At 43.9% G+C, this 21,893-nt stretch overlaps 1 protein-coding gene across 2 annotated transcripts in view; it reads right to left on the bottom strand.

Annotated features, from left to right (window-relative positions):
• The window catches only part of ACTL6A (actin like 6A), a 27,762-nt gene extending 5,869 nt beyond the window's left edge, over positions 1 to 21,893 (bottom strand). Inside the window, exons 1-10 of one of the 2 annotated variants that reach the window (XM_059687096.1) lie at positions 21,689 to 21,893; positions 9,612 to 9,688; positions 9,273 to 9,447; positions 6,908 to 7,008; positions 5,337 to 5,434; positions 3,124 to 3,218; positions 2,719 to 2,825; positions 2,530 to 2,619; positions 956 to 1,017; positions 459 to 573 (exon numbers count right to left, since the gene is read on the bottom strand). In XM_059687096.1, the coding sequence (XP_059543079.1) occupies positions 459 to 573; positions 956 to 1,017; positions 2,530 to 2,619; positions 2,719 to 2,825; positions 3,124 to 3,218; positions 5,337 to 5,434; positions 6,908 to 7,008; positions 9,273 to 9,447; positions 9,612 to 9,688; positions 21,689 to 21,713 (945 nt within the window). In that variant the 5' untranslated portion in view covers positions 21,714 to 21,893. The remainder of the gene's footprint in view (positions 1 to 458; positions 574 to 955; positions 1,018 to 2,529; positions 2,620 to 2,718; positions 2,826 to 3,123; positions 3,219 to 5,336; positions 5,435 to 6,907; positions 7,009 to 9,272; positions 9,448 to 9,611; positions 9,689 to 21,688) is intronic. The other variant, XM_059687095.1, reaches the window with a different exon arrangement.

Raw genomic sequence — 21,893 nt, 5'->3', positions numbered from 1 at the left:
TGTCACTGGAGCTGAGAGCCGGCTCCAGCTCTGAGGCTGTGGCTGGCTGAAAGCAGGTATCCGGGTTTGCTTAGCTTCTATAATTGAAACTCTGTTGCCATCACTGGCGCTCTAAGCTCTGAGCCCACTGCTGGCTGAAAGCAGGTATCTGGGTTTGTTTAGCTTCTATAATTGCAACATTGTTGCATCTGGAGCTCAGAGCTGGGCCGCGGCAGGCGGGGAACCTTGGCTTCCGCCATCACTGGAGCAAGCAAACCTCCTGCTCACTTCAGCTGCATGGCTGCCGTCCGCCATCTTTGTTGGCAGTTAATTTGCATATCCTGCTTATTAGCCAATGGGAAGCATAGCGGAGGTATGGTTAATTACCATGTTTATCTATTATTAGATAGGATTCTAATCACACAAGATCTCTACATATACAGAAAAAGCCAGGCTAATTATGAAATAAGCTTTCATACCTTTACATTGGAAGGGTCAAATAATCCTTCAGGAATCTTTAACCGTTCTGCTCCAAAATCACAGTTATAGCCATTGGGGAATTCATAATGAACAGTGGGCATCTGTGCAGCTACTCTGAAAACACAGTAAACATCATTAAACAAAAGACAAAAACAATAAACAAACAAACAATCCTCTTCAAAAATAATAAACTACTAAGGCATCAACTTACATGAAAGCAGAGTGAGAATACCTATTTTCTTTTCTTTTCTTTTTTTTTTTTACCTATTTTCTTTTAAAATGTTATTCCATATTTCTTTTTAAAAAAATGTTATTACATACTTCTTAACATAACGTTTTACCTTTCAAGCAGTTAAGCATATTCTACAATTCTTTTTTTACCTAAATACATCACCTTCCTACCTCATTTAGGAAATATACAATTTTTTTAAAGATTAGTATGAAGGTTTTAAAGAGCTATTAAATTTTATCTTACAGACAAAATAAGAATACATACTGTTCATCATAAGTTGAATCTGATACTTGAAGTACTGAAGCTTGAAAATCCTGGATAACACACTATGGATAAAAATAAGGAAGTTTAAGAAGCAGAGTTATTGAGATTTGTCTTTGCAATCAATACTTTTGTAACATTATCTATAAAATACTTTTCTTAAGGGAATTGGGCCATGTTCCTGGATGGGAAAGAATCTCAAGGGTATAAATATATCAAGCAAAGACTCTTGATTATCAAAGAAACCCAATTATAAGCATCTGAATTGGAAGCTAAAATGCAGAACATTTAAATCACAACAGTATGAAACAATGAATGAAAAATAACTGGGAACCCTTGTATCACAGTCCTACCAAAAAAAGTTTTGAAACACTGTTTTTACTATAAAAATAAGTTTAGACCTAGAAGCCAGATTTCATTACCTGCATATATACTGTACTTGATATAACTTTACATGACTGCATATACTGTACAATTTTATTTATTTATTTTTAAATATATTTTTATGGACTTCAGAGAGGAAGGGAGAGGGAGAGATAGAAACATCAATGATGAGAGAGAATCACTGATCAGCTGCCTCCTGCATGCCTCCTACTGGGGATCGAGCCCTCAACCCAGGCATGTGCCCTTGACCAGAATCAAACCTGGGACCCTTCAGTCCGCAGGCCAACACTCTATCCGACTGAGCCAAACTGGGCACAACAATTTTAAAATTTATTTTGAAATACATGTCCTCTGGGTTGCTAAGGAGAAATGTTGTCTAATATCTAGTCAAAATTGCTAATCATTTCCACAATTTTTCCTTGTACCAAACACCTATAAAAAACCTTTATCTTTAGGTGCAAAAATGTCAGATAGGATATATGTCTGCCATAGTGAATTATGACTTTAATATCCTTTTACTGTGAGAACGGAATGTATATCTATGCTATGAGAAGTTGTTTTACTAACCTCTCCCCCTGTAAGTGCTATATGTTCACAAATGGATTTTCAGTAAAGAGAATCTCTCATTGCCTCCCTGCTATATAAAAAAATCCATTTTTCTTTTTTTTCAAGAGAGTGGAAGGGAGGGAGAGACAGTAAGAGAGAGACATCGATTGGATGCCTTCGGATCGAGCCAGCAAACAATGTACGTGCCCTTGACTGGAATCGAACCTGAGACCCTTCAGTCCACAGGCCGATGCTTTATCCACTGAGCCAAATGGGCTAGGGCAATAATCCATATTTTTTATATGGCTGGCTGATATTAGACAAGAGAATATACTTGAGCCACTCCAGGAGATTGCTATAGACAAAAACCATTTCACCACCAAAAAAAAAGTGTCCAGAATAATATAATGCTTGTTTTGACCCCAAAACCGAAGTTCTTTCTAGGTCTCACCACAGTAATCCAAATGAATACATAGTAGTTTGTTGACATATTTGTTTGGCAAGTATGAAAAACAACCCACCCCCCAAAAAGCCATTAATTCTGTTTCCAGAATGTCATATAAAAATGTACAGATTGAAAAGTGTTCATATTGTAGTCAAAGACTTACAGCCTATAAGTCATTCATGAAGAAGATAAGACTACTTACGTTACACATATAATTGTGCCAAGACCTTGTGACCTGCGGCAACTTCTCTTTCCTTTTCCAGTTTGCTGGTGATCCTTCGCGCACAGGTTCCTGGGTGTCAAGAGCATGGGCTAGGTTAACAGAGCCCACAACATGAGGTGAAGAGGTGGAGATAAATTCCAAAGAGAAAATTCATCAGTCATTACTTACTTTTGATGCAATCATATATGGAGGAATCAGTTCTATATTCATTTCCTGGAAGAGCTCTCTACATTGCATGGTAATAAAGTCTCCAGCGAGAGGGGATTTTACAATGCCTATGAAACAGATTGAACAAGGCTAAGAGAGCATTCAGCCCAAACTCCCTGGGACAAATGTCCTCTGTGGATTTATGTGTGAATAATGATTTACAAGTAGAAATAGCAGAACTATCCCTCAAAGCATTCAGGAAGCCATGCATCAGTTTTAAATGTACATTATATACCAACAATTTAAAGAAAATATCTCTAAAAAGATATTACTTGGAACCTGGCATGCTTTGACAGCCCAGTGTCCACATCTGTGTCCTCATGACAGCTAACATTGTCTCAGAGCATGCTGGTTAAATACATTTACCTTGCTGAAGGACATAGCCATCGTGCACGGGAATTGCAGTGGTGTGAGTGGCTCCACTGTCCAAAATAAGCCCAGTCGAACGCCCATTAGCAAATCTAGTTTAAAGCATTAAGGGAAAGTAAGGATCAAGGCTCCTAAAAATAAAGTTTATTAGGAAGGAAAGGTTTTATTAAGGTCTTTGTAAACAGAGGCATTATGGCTTAAGATGTGTTAAAGTAAACCTAGGGGTTAAAATTGATATCAAATCATGACTGTGATTTAAAAAGAAATGAAACAGGCAGGACAGACTTCCAGAGTGGTGGTGGGAGGAGCTTGGGGAAACCTTTCTCCTGGAGAGACACATCTGTTAAGCTGGCCAAAATCAACACAGTCACACAAAGTCCCTGGAGATACAGCAAATGGCTTATAACAAACTGAGAAGCATTTATTTCACAAAATCCACAGAAACTTGGAAGGAACAGCGGGAGGCTGTGGACTTTGAGCTAGGAACTAAAACCATGGTCATAAAGGATTAAAGAGGTATTTCTGCAGTGCGGCAGCTGAGTGGCAGTTTCCATCAACAGCCACTGAATATAGGCATATCCCATTTTCCACAGCTTTGCCCGAAACATCTTAGACCACTGTTTGGGAATAGAGCCATTCAAATATTTGCTGAGCATTTATTATATGCCTAGTGATGAGTTTGATGTTCAATAAAGGCTAGCATTCCTTAAGCACAGAAGACTCACAAAGGTGAACCATCTACCTTTGCCCTAAAGAATACCCTGTTTAGTGAAGTAGAAATCAGTAAAGAAAGCTGTAAAAAGAACAGCTCAGGATGCCCTGTGGCGTATTGGAGACCACCTAACCAATCCCTGGGAAATCCAAGTGTAAACTGGGGAGGGGGACACGGGGAAGAGCAGGAACACAAAGAAGGCCAGGAGGCAAGAGAGCAGGTGAGGTCAGGGAAATGCAAGTAGTTCAATATAGCCTAGAAGAATGAAGAATGTGGAAGATGATTCTAGCTTAAAGAGGCTTGCAAGTAACATAGATAAGAGCTGCAGTGTGAAGAGTGGCCAAGATAAGAGGAAGGGTGGCAATAATCCTGGAAAGAGCTTGCACTTAATGCAAGGGTAGTGGATAGAGAGAAATAAATGGATTGAGAGATGGGGGTGGGGGGTGGGGGGGATACATAGGTCTTGATGACTGATACACTTCAAGAATTAAAGAGAAAGATTTCTGGTGTGGGCAACTGGGAGTAGGATGTTATACAGAGGGAGAAGGAATAAATTTAAGGGGAGAGAAGATAAAGTCAGTGTTGGACATAATGAGTTGAAAGTGCTTACAGAAAATATTCTAGTTGGCAGCCGAGCCTGGAGCTCACAAGAAAGATCTGGGAATTTGTCACCAAATAACTGGTACGTGAAGTCAAGAAAATGGGTATGTTAAGCCAGAAGGAGCATGCCAAGAGAGATGAAGGACTAAGGGCAAAAACACAAAGCAAACAAAAAAAGGAATAAGGATGGGTAGGGATGGTCAGAGGGAAGAAGTCTGAGAACATTAAATCAGTGGTCGTCAACCTTCGGACCTCGTGGACCACCGGCTGACAACCGCTGCATTAAATGATCAGAAAGAAGGTGATTTATCTTTGCTATTACTGGCACTCAACTGACGTTTTGGCACCTTTTTTACTAAATGCATTCCCCAAAGTATGCAAGTTGGACAGCATAAAACTAAGTCTTCCTTACTAGCTTAAGTTGTCAAGAACACAAGTGTGGCTGGAAGATATGAGAACTCAGCTATCAACCATAAGTCAGATAAAACAATGCTACTTTTCTTATTATTTGTTTTACAAAATATAATTACCGTTTCATAAAAATGTTAACATTAATATGTCTACTGTTGGTATTCTAAACTGAACTATGAACTAGCTCTGGCTGATGTGGCTCAGTTGGGTGGAGTGTTGTCCTATACACTGAAAGATTGTGGGTTCAAGTCCAGGTCATGGCACATACCTGGGTTGTGGGCTCGATCCCGGTTGGGGCAACTGATCGGTGTTTCTCTCTCTCTCTTTTCTCTCTCCAAAATCAATAAATTTCTTAAAAAAAGGCAAGAGAGGAAAACACCCCCAAAGTGTTCAGTTCTGAACAAGTGAGAACTGGCTCATGTCTGTGCTTAAGGAGCACTGCATTGTTACTTTAAGAGGAAAGCTAAGCATTACTCTTCAAGGATACGCTGTCAAAACTGCAGTTTTGCAAAGGAAGAATGCTGGGATGTTGTAGTGTTCAAACATCAACTCTGTCAGTTTCTCTCTCTTGGCTCTAGTGTTCCACTGGAGAAGAGGGAAAAAGAAATGCAAGTCACTTCTTGTTTAAAAACTAAAATGTTGATTTATCTCAAGATGCATTACAGCACTATATTAACAAAATGTACAATAAAATAAAATACCATGACAAATAATCTTCATAGTAACAGTTCTGTAATATTTAGTTAATTTATATTGGTAAATAGTTTTAATAAATAAATAAAAATTTAATTATTATTAATAAGAGGTAAAATTATCTGCTGCAGTAAGTTCTAGAAATGACCACGTTTTCAATTAAAGAAATTAAAGCATTATTAAATCTTAAGAGTAAATCTATGAATCAGAATCATACCTATGAATTTTAAACCACCAAATTCAAGTTGCTGCACCTTTTTTTAAAATATATTTTTATTGATTTCAGAGAGGAAGAGAGAGGCAGAGAGAGAACAGTAACCTCCTAGTTCTTAAGTCCACACTCAACCACTGAACCATGCTGGCCAGTTTACAATTGCTACTCTTTTTTTTTAAATATATTTTATTGATTTTTTTACAGAGAGGAAGGGAGAGGGATAGAGAGTTAGAAACATCGATGTGAGAGAAACATCGATCAGCTGCCTCCTGCACACCCACTACTGAGGATGTGCCCACAACCAAGGTACATGCCCTTGACCGGAATCGAACCTGGGACCTTTCAGTCTGCAGGCCGACGCTCTATCCACTGAGCCAAACTGGCTACGGCAACAATTGCTACTAAAAAGAAACTAGAGGTTAGAAACAGTAACAGAAAATTGATAATTTATGTGTTTCACAAGAGACTTCAGTCTAGCAATTTGCAGCCTTTGTTCAATATTTGACGTCTCTCCTGGAGACCTGAGTATAAAAGCAGAATGGTCTGGCTGGTGTGGCTGGCTCAGTGGTTGAATATTGACCTATGAACCAGAGTGTTATAGTTCGATTCCCAGTCAGGACACATGCCCAGGTTGTGGGCTCGATCCCCAGTAGGGGGTGTGCAGGAGGCAACTGACCAATGATTCTCTCATCACTGATGTTTCTATCTCCCTCTCCCTCTCTCTTCCTGTCTGAAATCAATAAAAATATATTTAAAAAAATAAAATACTTAATACTCTAAAATAATTTCTAAATATTTTTTTAAATTAATAAAGACAGCAGATAAACACTACACTTGTGACACAAGAGACAATTCATAAACCAAAATGGGAAGCAGCCTAAGGATTCTAAGGTTAAATACATCCCTAGAAAAAAACACATAAAATAACCACCAAAATCCATTAGGATGTTTGGTATTATTCTTTGAATATTTCATTTATTGAATATGTTAAACTTATAATATCATTTAAAAATTAATACCCCTTTCCCTAATTTTCAAATAAAATATATAAATTTTGATGTCTCATAAAAAAAAAAAGAGGAAACATTTTTCAAATGAATGGGGGCTGGAAAATGAGAAAAAATTAGAAAAGAAAGTCTTGTTCTTCTTACCGGAGCTTCTGACATGAGGACAGGATGCAGGCTGGGTTCTGATTTGACATGCATTTTGTAGGTATGATCCAAAATAGCTTGGAAGCTCTCCCAGTCTTCAACTAGAATATAAAAATACCTTCAAAAGAATGCTTTATTGGAGATATACACAGCATCTTTTTTCAAAAAATATATTTTATTGATTTTTTACAGAGAGGAAGGGAGAGAGATAGATAGTTAGAAATATCGATGGGAGAGAAACATCGATCAGCTGCCTCCTGCACATCTCCCACTGGGGATGTGCCCGCAACCCAGGTACATGCCCTTGACCGGAATCGAACCTGGGACCTTTCAGTCCGCAGGCCGACGCTCTATCCGCTGAGCCAAACCGGTTTCGGCACAGCATCTTTTTTTGAGATTGTTTTTTTCTTATCTTGTCCTTCTCCTGAATTTTCTTCTACATCCCTACATGTTCCTTCACATTCACCTTCATGGTCACCTCTTCTCTATCAGTTAAATACAGAACAAGCTTTCACAAGGAACCCCATCTTTAACGCTGAACTTACACTTCTAATTCTTTCTGGGTAATGTAATACAGCTAGCTCCATGTCTTAAAATCTTTCTCACCTGCTTACAACATCAGCGCCTATGTGCAAACACTTTGACTCAGTAACAAACTCATTTCCTTGCTGTGCAGAAAAGTTAACACAGCAGGCCTGAGAAAGGCCTGGCTGCAAGGCTGAACCTTTGCTAGTATTTGGGAACTTCACTGGTAAACAAAACAGTTCCCTACACGGACATAGAGCACAGCCTAAGTGAAGACATAGCTCACTGTGCCTAAACTGTCTGCGCCAAGAATGAGCAACACCTTCTTTCCTCTGGGAGTCTGGGATCTTGGTACCTGCTAGGCACGGGTACCGACATGACCAGCCCCCAGGAAGAACCCTGGGTACTGAATCTCTAGTGAGCTCTCCTAGTTGTTACAACTTGATGCTGGGGGAATTAAGGACATCCTCTTTTATAACTATACTGTGAGAAGACTCTTGGAAGTTTGTACTGGTTTCCTCTGGACTTCATACCCCCTTTTTTCCCTTTGCTGATTTTGTTTGTATCATTTTAGTGTAATAATCTTAGTTATGAGTACAACTAAATGCTGGGTCCTATCAGTCCTCCTAGGGAATAACTTGATTTTCGAAATGATCTTGGGTATTATCAATACACTTGCTTTTTAATTTAATTTTATTATTTTTTTAAAAAATATATTTTTATTTATTTCAGAGAGGAAAGGGAGAGGGAGAGATGGAAACATCAATGATGAGAGAGAATCACTGATTGGCCGCCTCCTGCATACCCCCTACTCGGGATCGAGACCACAACCCTGGCATGTGCTCTTGACTGGAATCGAACCCGGGACCCTTCAGTCAGAAGGCTGACACTCTATCCACTGAGCCAAACCAGCTAGGGCTACACTTGCTTTTTAAGACCATAAAACTTATTTTTTGCCTTCTATTCCTACCTCAATGCATGGTACCCTCAATTCAGTCACCCCAATCAAAAATCTAAAAGACTTTCTTAACTCTTCCTTTTACCCCTCCAATCACTTAAGTACCACGCGTTTCCCGGATGTCTCTGAAAGCCACCTCAGGATCCACTATCAGTGTTATAACTGAAATCCTCATTTCTCCATCTGACTCCCAGCCACTTAACTGAATCTCTTGTCTCCAATCTATATACTGCTGTCAGAGTAACATTTCCAGCTGGCAAATATGAACATTTCACATCTGTTTAAAATCCTTTGGGATTACCCTTACTGCCACCTTAATATACCCCTGGCATAGTTTACAAGCCCTTTTATGATTGCTTTGCCTACCTTCCCTGCAACTGGCCATAAGGTACCCAATGCTACAGCCATACATAATTGATGACATTTATAAACATGTAGGTTTCTTCCACAACGCCATCTCTTCACATATGCTGGGTACTCTGCTTTACCTATTCTTGTCAGTCAGGCTAATTCTTTGTCATTGATCAATATTCAGTACAAAAGTTACCTCCTTTGTGAAAACTATCACAGACCCCTAATGACAGTTAAATACCATTCCTCTCTAATCCCACAGATTATTAGACATATCTATATTATAGCATTTATCTACACATTTGTATATATACATCTATCCTCCCTATCTATGAGTTCTTCAGGAAAAGGAACATGTTTTATGCATCTTTGTATTCTCAGTGCCTGGAACATCAGGTTGTGGAATAAAAAATAAATAAAAAACAGAAAAATTGTTGATTTTCAACTTAAAAGAAGCTGTTGCTTTATATCTAAAATGCACCCAGTATAGTCTATTTTATAATCAATTACACAGGAAAAACAACATCATACCCATCCCATTTTTCAGTGGAGAAATGGCCTCCATATTCTCCCTGGGAACACGCAGGGCATTAGTATCTATGTAATAGGTGGGACCGCCTTGTTTGCCTTTATCACCATCTATTTCCATCAGTGTGCTTCCATCATCTCTTTCTACCACCATGCCAATAGCTGTGGGAAAATCCACCTGTAAGAGTCCAAAATATGATATATTAGTTTTATCTGCTTTTATCAAGGAGTCATTCCCCCTCCCACAACTAATGTATTTTATCATATGTGAATCAGAATTTCTGCATGAATGTAATTCTACATGAATGGCCCTTACATATCCAATTAACTCTAACATCTTACCTTGGGACAGTCCTCACCAGCATAACCAGCTCTCACAGTATAGGATCCAATGTCAAAAACAAGGGCTCCAACTTCATCTGAAAGATAAGAAGATAATTAACATTAAAAACTTATAAGCATCATATGAAAATTAAGCATATTTGCTTAAAATGAGAATGTATGTGAAAGCTCTATAAAGATTAAAACAGGCATTACATTCTTTTTTTTTTTTTTTTAAATATATTTTATTGATTTTTTACAGAGAGGAAGGGAGAGAGATAGAGAGTCAGAAACATCGATGAGAGAGAAACATCGATCAGCCGCCTCCTGCACATCCCCCACTGGGGATGTGCCCGCAACCCAGGTACATGCCCTTGACCGGAATCGAACCTGGGACCCTTCAGTCCGCAGGCCAACGCTCTATCCACTGAGCCAAACCGGTTTTGGCCATTCTTAAAACTAGTTTTATTTTATTTTATAAATATACTAGAGGCCCGGTGCACAAAAATTTGTGCACTCGGGGAGGGGGGGGGCGGGGTCCCTCAGGCCGGCCTGTGCCCTCTCGCAGTCTGGGACCCCTCGGGAGATAACAACCTGCTGGCTTAGGCCTGCTCCTGGGTGGCAGAGGGCAGGCCCAATCCCTAGGTGCAGCCCCTGGTCATGCTCAGAGCAGGGCCGATTGGGGAATTGGGGCGCCGCCCCCTGTCATGCACAGAGCAGGGCGGATTGGGAGGTTGCGATGCCACCCTGTCACGCTCAGGGTAGGGCCGATTGGGGGGTTGGGGAACCGCCCCCTGTCACACTCAAGGCAGGGTTGATGGGGAGGTTGCAGCGCCACCCCCTGTCACGCACAGAGCAGGGCCAATCAGGGGGTTGGGGCGCTGCCCCCTGTCACACACAGAGCAGGGTCGATCAGGGGGTTGGGGAGCTCCCCCTGTCATGCACAGAGCAGGGCCCATCAGGGGGTTGGGGAGCTCCGCCCTGTCATGCACAGAGCAGGGCCCATCAGAGGGTTGGGGAGCTCCCCCCTGTCACGCACAGAGCAGGGCGGATCAGGGGGTTGGGGCGCCGCCCTCTATCACCCACAGAGCAGGGCCGATCAGGGGGTTGGGGCGCCACCACTCTCACACTCAGGGCAGGGCCGATCGGGAGGTTATGACTCTACCCCGTCACACACAGAGCAGGGCCCGTGGGGTGGGGGGGTTGGGGCGCCGCACCCTGTCACACACAGAGCCGCAGGGCGATCAGGACGTTGGGGAGCTCCCCCCTATCAGGCACAGAGCAGGGCCGATCAGGGGGTTGGGGCGCCTTCACCTGTCAGGAACAGAGCAGGGCCCATAGGGAGGTTGTGGCCCCGCACCCTGTCACACACAGAGCCACAGGGCGATCAGGGGGTTTGGGCACTGCCCCGTCATGCTGATTCTGGTGCCGGGAGACCTCGTGGCTCCGCTGATCCCGGTGCTGGGAGGCATATTACCCTTTTACTATATAGAATAGAGGCCTGGTGCATGGGTGGGGCTGGCTGGTTTGCCCTGAAGGGTGTCCCGGATCAGAGTGGGGGTCCCCACTGGGGTGCCTGGCCAGCCTGGATGAGGGGATGATGGCTGTTTGCAGCTGGTCACACACTCTTCAGGGTGGGGGTCCCCACTGAGGTGCCTGGCCAGTCTGGGTGAGGGGCTGAGGGCTGTTTTCAGGCTGGGACTGAAGCTCCCAACTGCTCCTTTTTTTCTTTTTATTCTGAGCCAGCTTTAGCTCTGAGGCTCCACCTCTTAGGCCTCCGCTGCTGAAAGCAGGTTTCTGGTTTGTTTAGGTTCTACAATCGAAACTCTGTATCAACTCCATGTCTGAGATCCCGGCTAGCTGAAAGCTGGTTTCTGGGGTTTTGTTTAGCTTCTATTTTTGTAACTATGTTTCAAACTGCCAGCTCAGAGGCCTGCAGCGGCAGGCGGGGAACGTTGGAGTCCTCCGTCACTGAAGCAAGCAAGCCTCATGTTAGTTTCAAGCTGCCTGGCTGCCAGCCGCCATCTTGGCTGGCAGTTAATTTGCATATCGCCCTGATTAGCCAATGGGAAGGGTAGCGGTCGTACGCCAATTACCATGTTTCTCTTTTATTAGATAGGATTTTATTGATTTTTTACAGAAAGGAAGGGAGAGGGATAGAGAGTTAGAAACATCGATGAGAGAGAAACATCCATCAGCTGCCTCCTGCACACTCCCTACTAGGTATGTGCCTGCAGCCAAGGTACATGCCCTTGACCGGATTCGAACCTGGGACCCTTGAGTCCACAGGCCAATGCTCTACCCACTGAGCCAAACTAGTTAGGGCAAACCTAGCTTTATTTTAAATACACCTTGCCCGGCTGGTGTGGCTCAGTGGTTGAGCATCAACCTATGACCCTGAGGTCATGGTTCGATTCCCAGTCAGGGCATATACCCAGGTTGCAATCCCCAGTAGGGGATGCGCAGGAGGCAGCCAATCAGTAATTCTCTCATCATTGATATTTCTCTTTCTCTTTCTCTCTCTCTCCCCCCCCCGCCCCTTCCTCTCTGAAATCAGTAAAAAAAATCTGTAACAAATAAATACATCTTAAACTAAAGATTCATTTAATTAAATTATAATGTCATACATGGTGTATCAGTAGATTTTGAAGCAGGAGAGATGCTACACTAAAATTGGGTAATTTGAGGAGAGTATACTTATTAAAGGGGCTATTTACAAAGATATACTCATAATATTAAAAAAAAAAAAAAAAAGACAGCACTATACCCTCCAACTTATACTAGCAGAGACAGGTTGCCACCCTTAGAATTGAAGAACTGGAGAAGAAACTTATTCCAGAGCCCAGAGAGTTGTATTCCAAGGGATGATAGGAGCTGTGACCTTGAGCTGAGGGATGGAGTCAGCCTTGGCTGACCCCTTGGGGAAGGAACCAGACTAATAAACATGCCAACCTCTCTAGTTCCCCTCCCCATGGGCTAAGGTGTTCTATAATTTCTCCTACAAACTGGGTTACTTCTGAATGTGAAAAGGGTCCCTATTAATAATTGTACCAGGACAAGAGGCACAAAACAGCAAGTATGGTTACTCTGCCATTGCTTAAACTAGATGTCAAGGGAGCCCACTGATGTAGGCTGCATGGGTCAGTCTTCAAAGGCACAGGGAGGGTGAAAATGTGTGGGAGATGAATCTGAAGGAGTAAAGGGAAGATATCCAGTATATTTAGGTACCATGTTTCATATGTTAAGGGAAATATTCCATACAATTAGGAAAGAAACAGCAAAATACCAAGTAGGTTCCCTGAAGACTAAGCGTTTAAGGTATAGGTCACGGAAAACCATTAAACTGAAGGCATCATCGAGGGAGAAACCAAGATAGCGGCATAGGTAAACACCTGAAATTGCTGCCTCACACAACCACTTCAAAAATACAACTAAGCCGAAACCGGTTTGGCTCAGTGGATAGAGCGTCGGCCTGCGGACTGAAGGGTCCCGGGTTCGATTCCGGTCAAGGGCATGTACCTGGGTTGCGGGCATATCCCCAGTAGGAGATGTGCAGGAGGCAGCTGATCGATGTTTCTCTCTCATGGATGTTTCTAACTCTCTGTCTCTCTCCCTTCCTCTCTGTGGAAAATCAATAAAATATATTAAAAAAAAATACAACTAAAAGACAAAACGGACATCATCCAGAACCACAGGAAGGTGGCTGAGTGGAAATTCTACAACTAGAAGGAAAGAGAAAAGCACACTGAGACTCACAGGAGGTGCAGAAATAAAGTGCAGAGGTACGGAGGCACACGTGAAAAGGGCTGGCAACGGAGAACACCAGTGTCTTTTTCAATCAGGAGGGAGACACAAGCTCCCAACGGCTCTGAACTCCAGTTCCGGGCGAGTCTCTGGGGACCCAGACTTAGACGGGGAGAAACTGGACTGTCTGGCATCGGTTGGAACTCGAGGGCGGCTTTCTCTCAGAGGTGCTTGCAGTGATTACCACGGGACACTGAGACCCGGGGGGCCTCTTAGGGTAGGATTGAGGAGCAGCCATAGCTGTTTGCTCCGCCCTGTTGATTCCCTGAGACCCTGCCCCACCCAAGCTGTGCGCAGAGGCTTTTGTATATGAATGGGCTGGCCCTTTGAGATCTAAAATTGCCTAACAAACTGCAGCTGGGTCAGAGAGACCCAGAACATCCAAAAGAAGGCTCAAGGCCCAACAGCAGCTTGCACTGCTTCACAGCTGGGCCTCATCTGGGCACCTCCAAACCCCAAACAAAGAAGAGAAATCTGCAGATCTCTCCATAGCTCCTGCTGGGTAGCCTCAGGCAGAGGCTAAATTGGCACCTCCTTAGAGATTCAAGAGCCAGTGTACCCAGTGGTCAGAGTGAGACCATCCAGATTACAACTCCTCAGATCCATAAGGGACACACTAAGGGGGCAGGCTCAGTGAGCACCAAAGCCCCGCTGAAGCAAGTCTTGCCCCAGAGGGGTGTCTTCAGCACAGAAGTTATCCCACTGTAGACACAGCTGATTCTCACAGCCAATTGGCCTGGAGGTCAATTCCTCCCAGTGATACCTACAACAATCAAGGCTTAACTACAACAAGACTGTGCACACAGCCCACAAAGGGGGTGCACCAAGAGTGTCCACCTCAGGTAATTGGGGAGGCTGAGCCACTGGGCCCTATAGGACACCTAGCACAGAAAGCCACTCTATCAACACAGGGAAGCATAAAAAATGCGGAGACAAAGAAACAGGTCACAAATGACAGAAATGGAGGAAAGCAAACTACAGGATATAGAGTTCAAAACCACACTTATAAGGTTTTAAAAGAATTTTCTAGAAACCGCCGATAAATCTAGTGAGACCCTCGAGGATATGAAAAAGGATCAACTAGAAATTAAGCATACACTGACTGAAATAAAGAATAATATACAGAGATCCAACAGCAGACAAGAGGATCCCAAGAATTAAGTCAGAGATTTGAAATATGAAGAAGCAAAAAATACCCAACCAGAAAAGCAAAATGAAAAAAGAATCCAAAAATATGAAGACAGTGTACGGAGCCTCTGGGACAACTTCAAGCGTACCAACATCTGAATTATGGGGGTGCCAGAAGAAGAGAGAGAGCAAGATACTGAAAACCTATTTGAAGAAATAATGACAGAAAACTTCCCCTACTTGGTGAAAGAAATAGACTTACAAGTCCAGGAAGCGCAGAGAACCCCAAACAAAAGGAATCCAAAGAGGACCACACCAAGACACATCATAATTAAAATGCCAAGAGCAAAAGACAAAGAGAGAATCTTAAAAGCAGCAAGAGAAAAACAGTCAGTTACCTTCAAGGGAGTACCCATACAATTGTCAGCTGATTTCTCAACAGAAACTTTGCAGGCCAGAAGGGAGTAGCAAGAAATATTCAAAGTGATGAATAGCAAGAAAGATTACTACAACCAAGATTACTTTTCCCAGCAAAGCTATCATTCAGAATTGAAGGTCAGATAAAGAGCTTCACAGATAAGAAAAAGCTAAAGGAGTTCATCACCACCAAACCAGTCTTATAGGAAATGCTGCAAGGTATCCTTTAAGAAGAGGAAGAAGAAGAAAAAGGTAAAGAAAAAAATTATGAACAACAAATACACACCTATCAACAAGTGAATCTAAAAATCAAGTGAATAAAAAATCTGATGAACAGAGTAAACTGGTGAATATAATAGAATCAGGGGCATAGAAAGGGAGTGGACTGACAATTCCCAGGGGGGAAAGGGGTGTGGGGGGTGTTGGAAGGGACTGGACAAAAATCATACACCTATGGATGAGGACAGTGGCGGGGGGTAAGGGCAGAGAGTAGGGTGGGAACTGGATGGAGGGGAGTTCCGGCGGGAAAAAGAACAACTGTAATAATCTGAACAATAAAGATTTATTTTAAAAAAATACAATAAAATAAAATGAAGGTATCATTAAAGTTTGCACATTTCAAAGTTTTTAGGACATCAAGTTTATTGCTGAATGAGAAAGCTAGTAAATTTTTTCACATTCAAATTAGTAAAAAAGCCTCTAATTATACTTTAAAATTACTTCAGCCCAAATAGCATGCCTGCTAAAACAGAACACTTGGATTTTCCAGGCACTGATTTTTTCAAAAAAGTATTTTTTTCAATTATTAAAGATAATAAAGAAATACTATTAACTCCCAAGAAATTGGCAAAAATTGACAAGTCTGATATGACCAAGTGTTGTCAAAGATGCAGGGAAAGAGGAGCTAGTAAAAGCTATAAATTAGTATAACCACTATGGGCAATTACTCATCATCTAGTAAAGTTGAAAACGTGCATACATAGAAAATACATATACCTTCCCTAGAGAAACTCTCTCACACATATATAAAAAGATACCTATGAGAATGTTCACTAGCTATGTGATCTTGGGTGATTTATTAACTTCTATACTTCAATCTCCTATCTCATAGGATGCTATAATGATTAAATGTGTTAAATGCTTTAATGTATGTAAGCACTTCTAACAGTATCTGGTGCATAACAAACACTGAAAGTGGTAGCTGTTATGATAATTATTATTGTCACACTGTTTGTCATGGGAAAAGGTAGAAATTATCTAATGCTCTCTCAGAAGGGAAACAGACAAACTACAGTTTATCCATATAGTGAAATACACATAGTTAAAGGAGTAAACTAGATCTACAATGTACCAATATGAATAAATCCAAAAGTATCCATTTAAAAAGTTAATTACTACAATGTGTGTGTGTGTGTGTGTGTGTGTGTGTATCTACACAAACATGACACTACTTAATTCATTATGGATACATACACACTTACTAAAAGTATAAAAATATGCACTGTGTCTAGAATGATACATACTCACTTCAGTTCAGTGTTTACCTCTAAAGAAGAAGAGAGAGGAACTCTATATTGGTAACATTTTGTTTCTTAAAATATCTGAGGCAAATATGCAGTATATTACATCCATTTAAACTAAGTAGTTAGTATAGAAATATCACATACAAACTTTTATATATATGTATTTTATTATGTTTAAAGTATTTCAAAAAATTTAATGAAACTTAGAATAAAGAAAAAATCAATTATTACACCATAAATATTCACAGTTGAGAGACAGTATCTTTACAGAATAATGATCTCATTTTTATTTAAATAAAATGAAGATCCACTGATTTTTATTTTCTGATTTTATTTTTTAGAGAGAGGAAGGGGGAGGGGAGGGAAAAAAGAGGGGGGAGGAAAGGAGAGAGGGAGGAGAGGGGGAGGGGGAGCAGGAGGGAGAGGGAGAAAGGGGGGCGATGGAGAAGGGGAGCAGGAGGGCGAGGAAGAGGGGGAGCGGGAGGGAGAGGGAGAAGGGGAGAGGAGGGAGAGGGAGAAGGGGGGGCGATGGAGAAGGGGAGCATGAGGGCGAGGGAGAAGGGGAGCGGGAGGGAGAGGGAGAAGGGGAGCGGGAGGGAGAGGGAGAAGGGGAGCGGGAGGGAGAGGGAGAAGGGGAGCGGGAGGGAGAGGGAGAAGGGGAGCGGGAGGGAGAGGGAGAAGGGGAGCGGGAGGGAGAGGGAGAAGGGGAGCGGGAGGGAGAGGGAGAAGGGGAGCGGGAGGGAGAGGGAGAAGGGGAGCGGGAGGGAGAGGAGGGAGAGGAGGGAGAGGGAGAAGGGGAGCAGGAACAAGAGGGAGAAGGGGAGCAGGAGGGAGAGGGAGAGGGGGAGAGGGAGGGAGGGAGGGAGAGTGGGGGAGAGAGGGGGAGAGAGAGAGAGAGTGAGAGAGAGAGAGAGAGAGAGAGAGAGAGAAACATCAATCAGTTGTCTCCCACACACGCCCTGATTGAGGACCAAACTTGAAGCCTGGGCATGTACCCTGACTGGGAAAGGAAGCTGCTACTTTTTGGTGTATGGGACAACATTCCAACCTATTGAGCCACACCAATCAGGGACATTTATTTTTATTTTTAATTTGAAAGGAAGTTACTGTAATTGGTAAATGTCCACAAAGTAATTTACCCTTCTCTATAAATTATTCTGGTCCAAATAATTTTGTCTGAAAGCAGAACATTGCATTCGTTTTCTCTACAGCATGTAAATTCAAAGACAAATAGTAATTAAAGTTTACCAATGAACATAAATTAGTAAACTTTAATGCTGATTAAGCAGAATGTCAGGTAAAAAAACATTCTTAAAAAATGTTTTTATTGCTTTCAGAGAGAGGAAGGGAGAGGGAGAGAGAGATAGAAACATCAATGATGAGAATCAGTGATCAGCTGCCTCCTGCATGCCCCCTACTGGGGATAGAGCATGCAACCAGGGCACATGCCCTCACTGGGAATGGACCGGTGACCTCCTGGTTCATAGGTCAATACTCAACAATTGAGCCACACCAGCCCAATGAAATGTCTATTTTTTGTACCTTGTTTTGTTAAAAGCCAAGCACCAAGGAACCTGAAATAGGAGAATGGCAAAGGGAGATAGAAGGCTTAAAATTAAAACCCCAGCCCTAGCTGATTTGGCTCAGTGGATAGAGCGTCGGCCTGTGGACCGAAGGGTCCCAGGTTCGATTCCCGTCAAGGACATGTACCTTGGTTGCGGGCACATCCCCAGTAGGAGGTGTGCAGGAGGCAGCTGATGGATGTTTCTCTCTCATCGATGTTTCTAACTCTCTATCCCTCTCCCTTCCTCTCTGTAAAAAATCAATAAAAATATATATAAAAAAAATTAAAACCTCAGGAGTCTGGAGTTAAAAACTAGGCAGCATTCTAATGGATAAAAATCCTCAAGGGTTTGATCCCTTTACTACTAAAAATGCTACTGTTTTGACTTTTTGAGGATTTTGATATTTCCCCCCTGAGTAAATGGCTTCCAAGTTTTAAAATGATGTGATTTCTTTCTGGGAAAGAACTAGTGGCAATCTTCTAACCTGGTCTTAAAACATTCCAACAGGATACTGAATGCTAGGGACTTTGGGAGGAGGTGGGGAGATTGGCTCATGTTTTTGTGTGGACATTTTTATCATGCAAAGGAGCTTGAAGTAGAGGAGAACCATTAAAGATGATCACAAGAGCAATGAGAAGGATCAGAAACCTGTTACAAGGTACAGAAATCTAGATGAATTATGCATTATTCCTAAAGCTAAAGATCAGTGTCCAATCTGGTCAGAAGTTATTATTGGAATGAGACACCTGTAAATTAAAATTTTTTTACTACGAAGATCTTTTTAATAAGCACACAAGTTAACAATACAGTCTAGCCATGGCTAGTGTGGATCAGTTGGTTGGGCATCTTCTCCTACACAGAAAGGTTTGCCAGGACCAGTCAGGGCACATGCCTGGGTTGCATGCTAGATTTCTGGTAGGGGGTGTGCAGGAAGCAGCTGATCAATGTTTCGCTCTCACATCAATGCTTCTTTCTCGCTCCCCCTTCCTGTCTCTTTAAAAATCAATTTAAAAAAATGCAATCTAGCCCTAGCCGGTTTAGCTCACTGGATAGAGTGTCGGGCTGGGGACTGAAGGGTTCCAGGTTCGATTCCAGTCAAGGGCATGTACCTTGGTTGCAGGCACATCCCCAGTAGGTGGTGTGCAGGAGGCAGCTGATCAATGCTTCTCTCTCATCGATGTTTCTAACTCTCTATCCCTCTACCTTCCTCTCTGTAAAAAATCAATAAAATATATATTAAAAAAATACAATCTACTCTTTATTACATAAAATTTAGGTGAGAAGTTTAGTTGCTTTTCACAGTAAACCTTTTAGAAAATGTGACCCACTATGTGTAAATACTGGCCATACAGTAACTCAAACAGAAAATCATGCACTTAACTTTTGTGAATGTTAAATATTTTTTATGTGAAATAGGCTTTAAGACCTATTTACACAGCAAATAAGAAACAAGATGCTTATTCTGAATACCTATGACATGAATATGCTATGGTTATACACTTGAAAAAGGATTTACGGACATGCCTTTTCTTCATCCCAGAGAGTCTTGGTCCCCATTTTTGAGGAAGTTAATTAACCTTGGGCTGGTTACTTAATCTTTTTTATGCCTCATTTTCTTATTCACTACGACGGGGATAGTAGTACCACCTCCTACAGTTGTGGACTAACTTAGTTGATGAAGATATTAAATGCAACACATGAAAAACCTCTGGAACAGTTTTTGGTATACAGTATACACTCAATAAACGTTAGCTGCTGGCATTATTGGGATCCATTTCTACCTTACCCATATTAAATTATTCCTGTTAAGGAAACACTCAGTGCACAGCCTCTTGGGACAGTGAACCTAACAGTCAAAACAGTCAGCAGCCTCCAGGAGGCAAAGGCACACAGCTCCGGTTTTTCCTGTCAGGACTGCATCTTCAGATGGGGAAGCAGTAAGTCATGAAGATCCACCTGGCTTCCTCCCGGGGAAAATGGGAAACGACGGATGCTCCCATTGGAGAAATCAAAACCGAGCACACAAATAGGGAACAAGGCAGCGAGGGTCAGCATATCACCTCGAGGGAGACTCAAGCTGCTCCGGAAGAACGAAGGCCTTAGAAGACTTCATTTCTATCCCCCGCCAATACAATGCCCCCCTCGCCAGAAACAGCATCCTCACGAGACACAGTAACAGCTGGAACACGTTGCTTCCGTCTCCTCGTTCTCCAACTCATCAGACAGAAACACAACAGTCATACACACTTGTGCTTCTTTTACTAGAAGGCATCTTGCAAAAATGTTGGCTCTGATTCAGAGGACTCACTCTAGGGCATTATGAAAAGCCTGCAGGTGAGGCTGAACGGCCGATGCGCGCACCGCACTTTAAATGCAAGTGCAGCACGATCTCCTTCAACCTTCGCAACAAGCACCCCACCGGCCAGCGTGGGAAGAACAAACTTTCCCCCGACCAGAAAGGTTCTGTTGGCTGGTCTAACAATCAAATAGGACGCGGATTAGCAGGAGAAAATAACCCAATTTAATACATACATATGTATGGGAACCCCATAGAGGGTCTGAGACACCCCTCTCCCCTCCCCATGCACAGGGGGCTCAGAGACAGAAAGGGGTATCGGGTAAGTAAGTCCTTCTGAGCTAGGAATGAGGCAAGAAAACTCGGGGGGCTTCAAAGGCTCATCGCAGGAGGGCAGAAAGAGCAGATGTTTGGTAAACAAAAGCCTGCTGTGCCACACGCGTGGGCCAGAAAGAGACTACCCACGGCCGATCACCGCCTAGGATGGGCAGCCCCCCCGCCCCCCCACTCAAGCTCTTCTGGGCAGCGAGAGGGAGGAGGAGTTTCTCTTGGGCCTGACGCTACAACTGGCATGATCTCTAATCACCCCCATGCTGCTGAGAACACCCGGCTCTGAACCCCCAGAGGCGGGGAGCCTCGAGTGGGGAAGGTCAAGCCCCTGCCCACAGCCGAGGCACTACGGGAAGGGGGAGACTGGCATCACCGCCCAGGTCCGGAAAACCCCCGGTACTCCTGCCGCTGCACCGCCGTCTTGCCCAGCAAAGCAGCCTGGAGTTACAACAGGGAGAGTCCACGGTCCGCACACAGGCAGGCGGGTGTGCCGGGCGGGCGGCCGCCGAGCGCGGAGGGGAGGCAGGTCCCGCGCGGCCGCCGCTCCTCCCATCAGTCCCACCGCGCGCGCTCGCCGTGCCGTCTACCGGGCGCTGCGGAAGCCTCCGTCCTCGCTCGCAAACTGCGGGGACTCCCAAGTTGAAACTCGCGCGCACCCGCGACACAGCCGAGTTACGGAGGCACCGGGGAGACGCGACCCGGGGACCCGCCGGTCACTCCAGCCAGGGGCGCTCGGCGACCCCTGGATGGAGCCTCACTCCCGCCGCCAGGCCGACGCGCGGTCCCCCGACCCGCTCCTCCGGGGGCCCGGGCTGGAAGGGGCCGCAGGGGGCGGAGATTCGGCGAGCTGGAGGCGCTCCGCAAGCCGGGTGGGCGCCGGGGGCCCGCAGAACGCAGGCGGGGCGGGGGCGGGGGCGGGAGTCCCGAGACCCGGAGGCCGGAAGGGACCGCCGGGAGGGGCGGGAGGGCTGGGGGCGGCGGTTACAAACCCCACGCACTGAAACGGCGCGCAGAGGTCCGGCCGCGCTCTCTTACCTCCGCCGTACACGCCGCCGCTCATGGCTGCTGTCGGTGCGATTCCCACGCGGAAGGCTACCGGGCGACGTGATTGCACCGATGGCGATCGCGGGTCCTGAGCAGCGCTAGCCTCTGACCCCCTTAACTTCCACCGCCACCCGCCTCAGGCAACAAAGCGGCGTCCACACACCCGGTGCGCAGTCACACTTGCTGTCTGCTCTTT

Source organism: Myotis daubentonii, chromosome 3 (assembly GCF_963259705.1).
Source record: "Myotis daubentonii chromosome 3, mMyoDau2.1, whole genome shotgun sequence".
In the NCBI taxonomy this organism is placed as follows: Eukaryota; Metazoa; Chordata; class Mammalia; order Chiroptera; family Vespertilionidae; genus Myotis; species Myotis daubentonii.
Note: the sequence above shows the minus strand (reverse complement) of the source record. Positions and strands in the feature narration are given on the sequence as shown.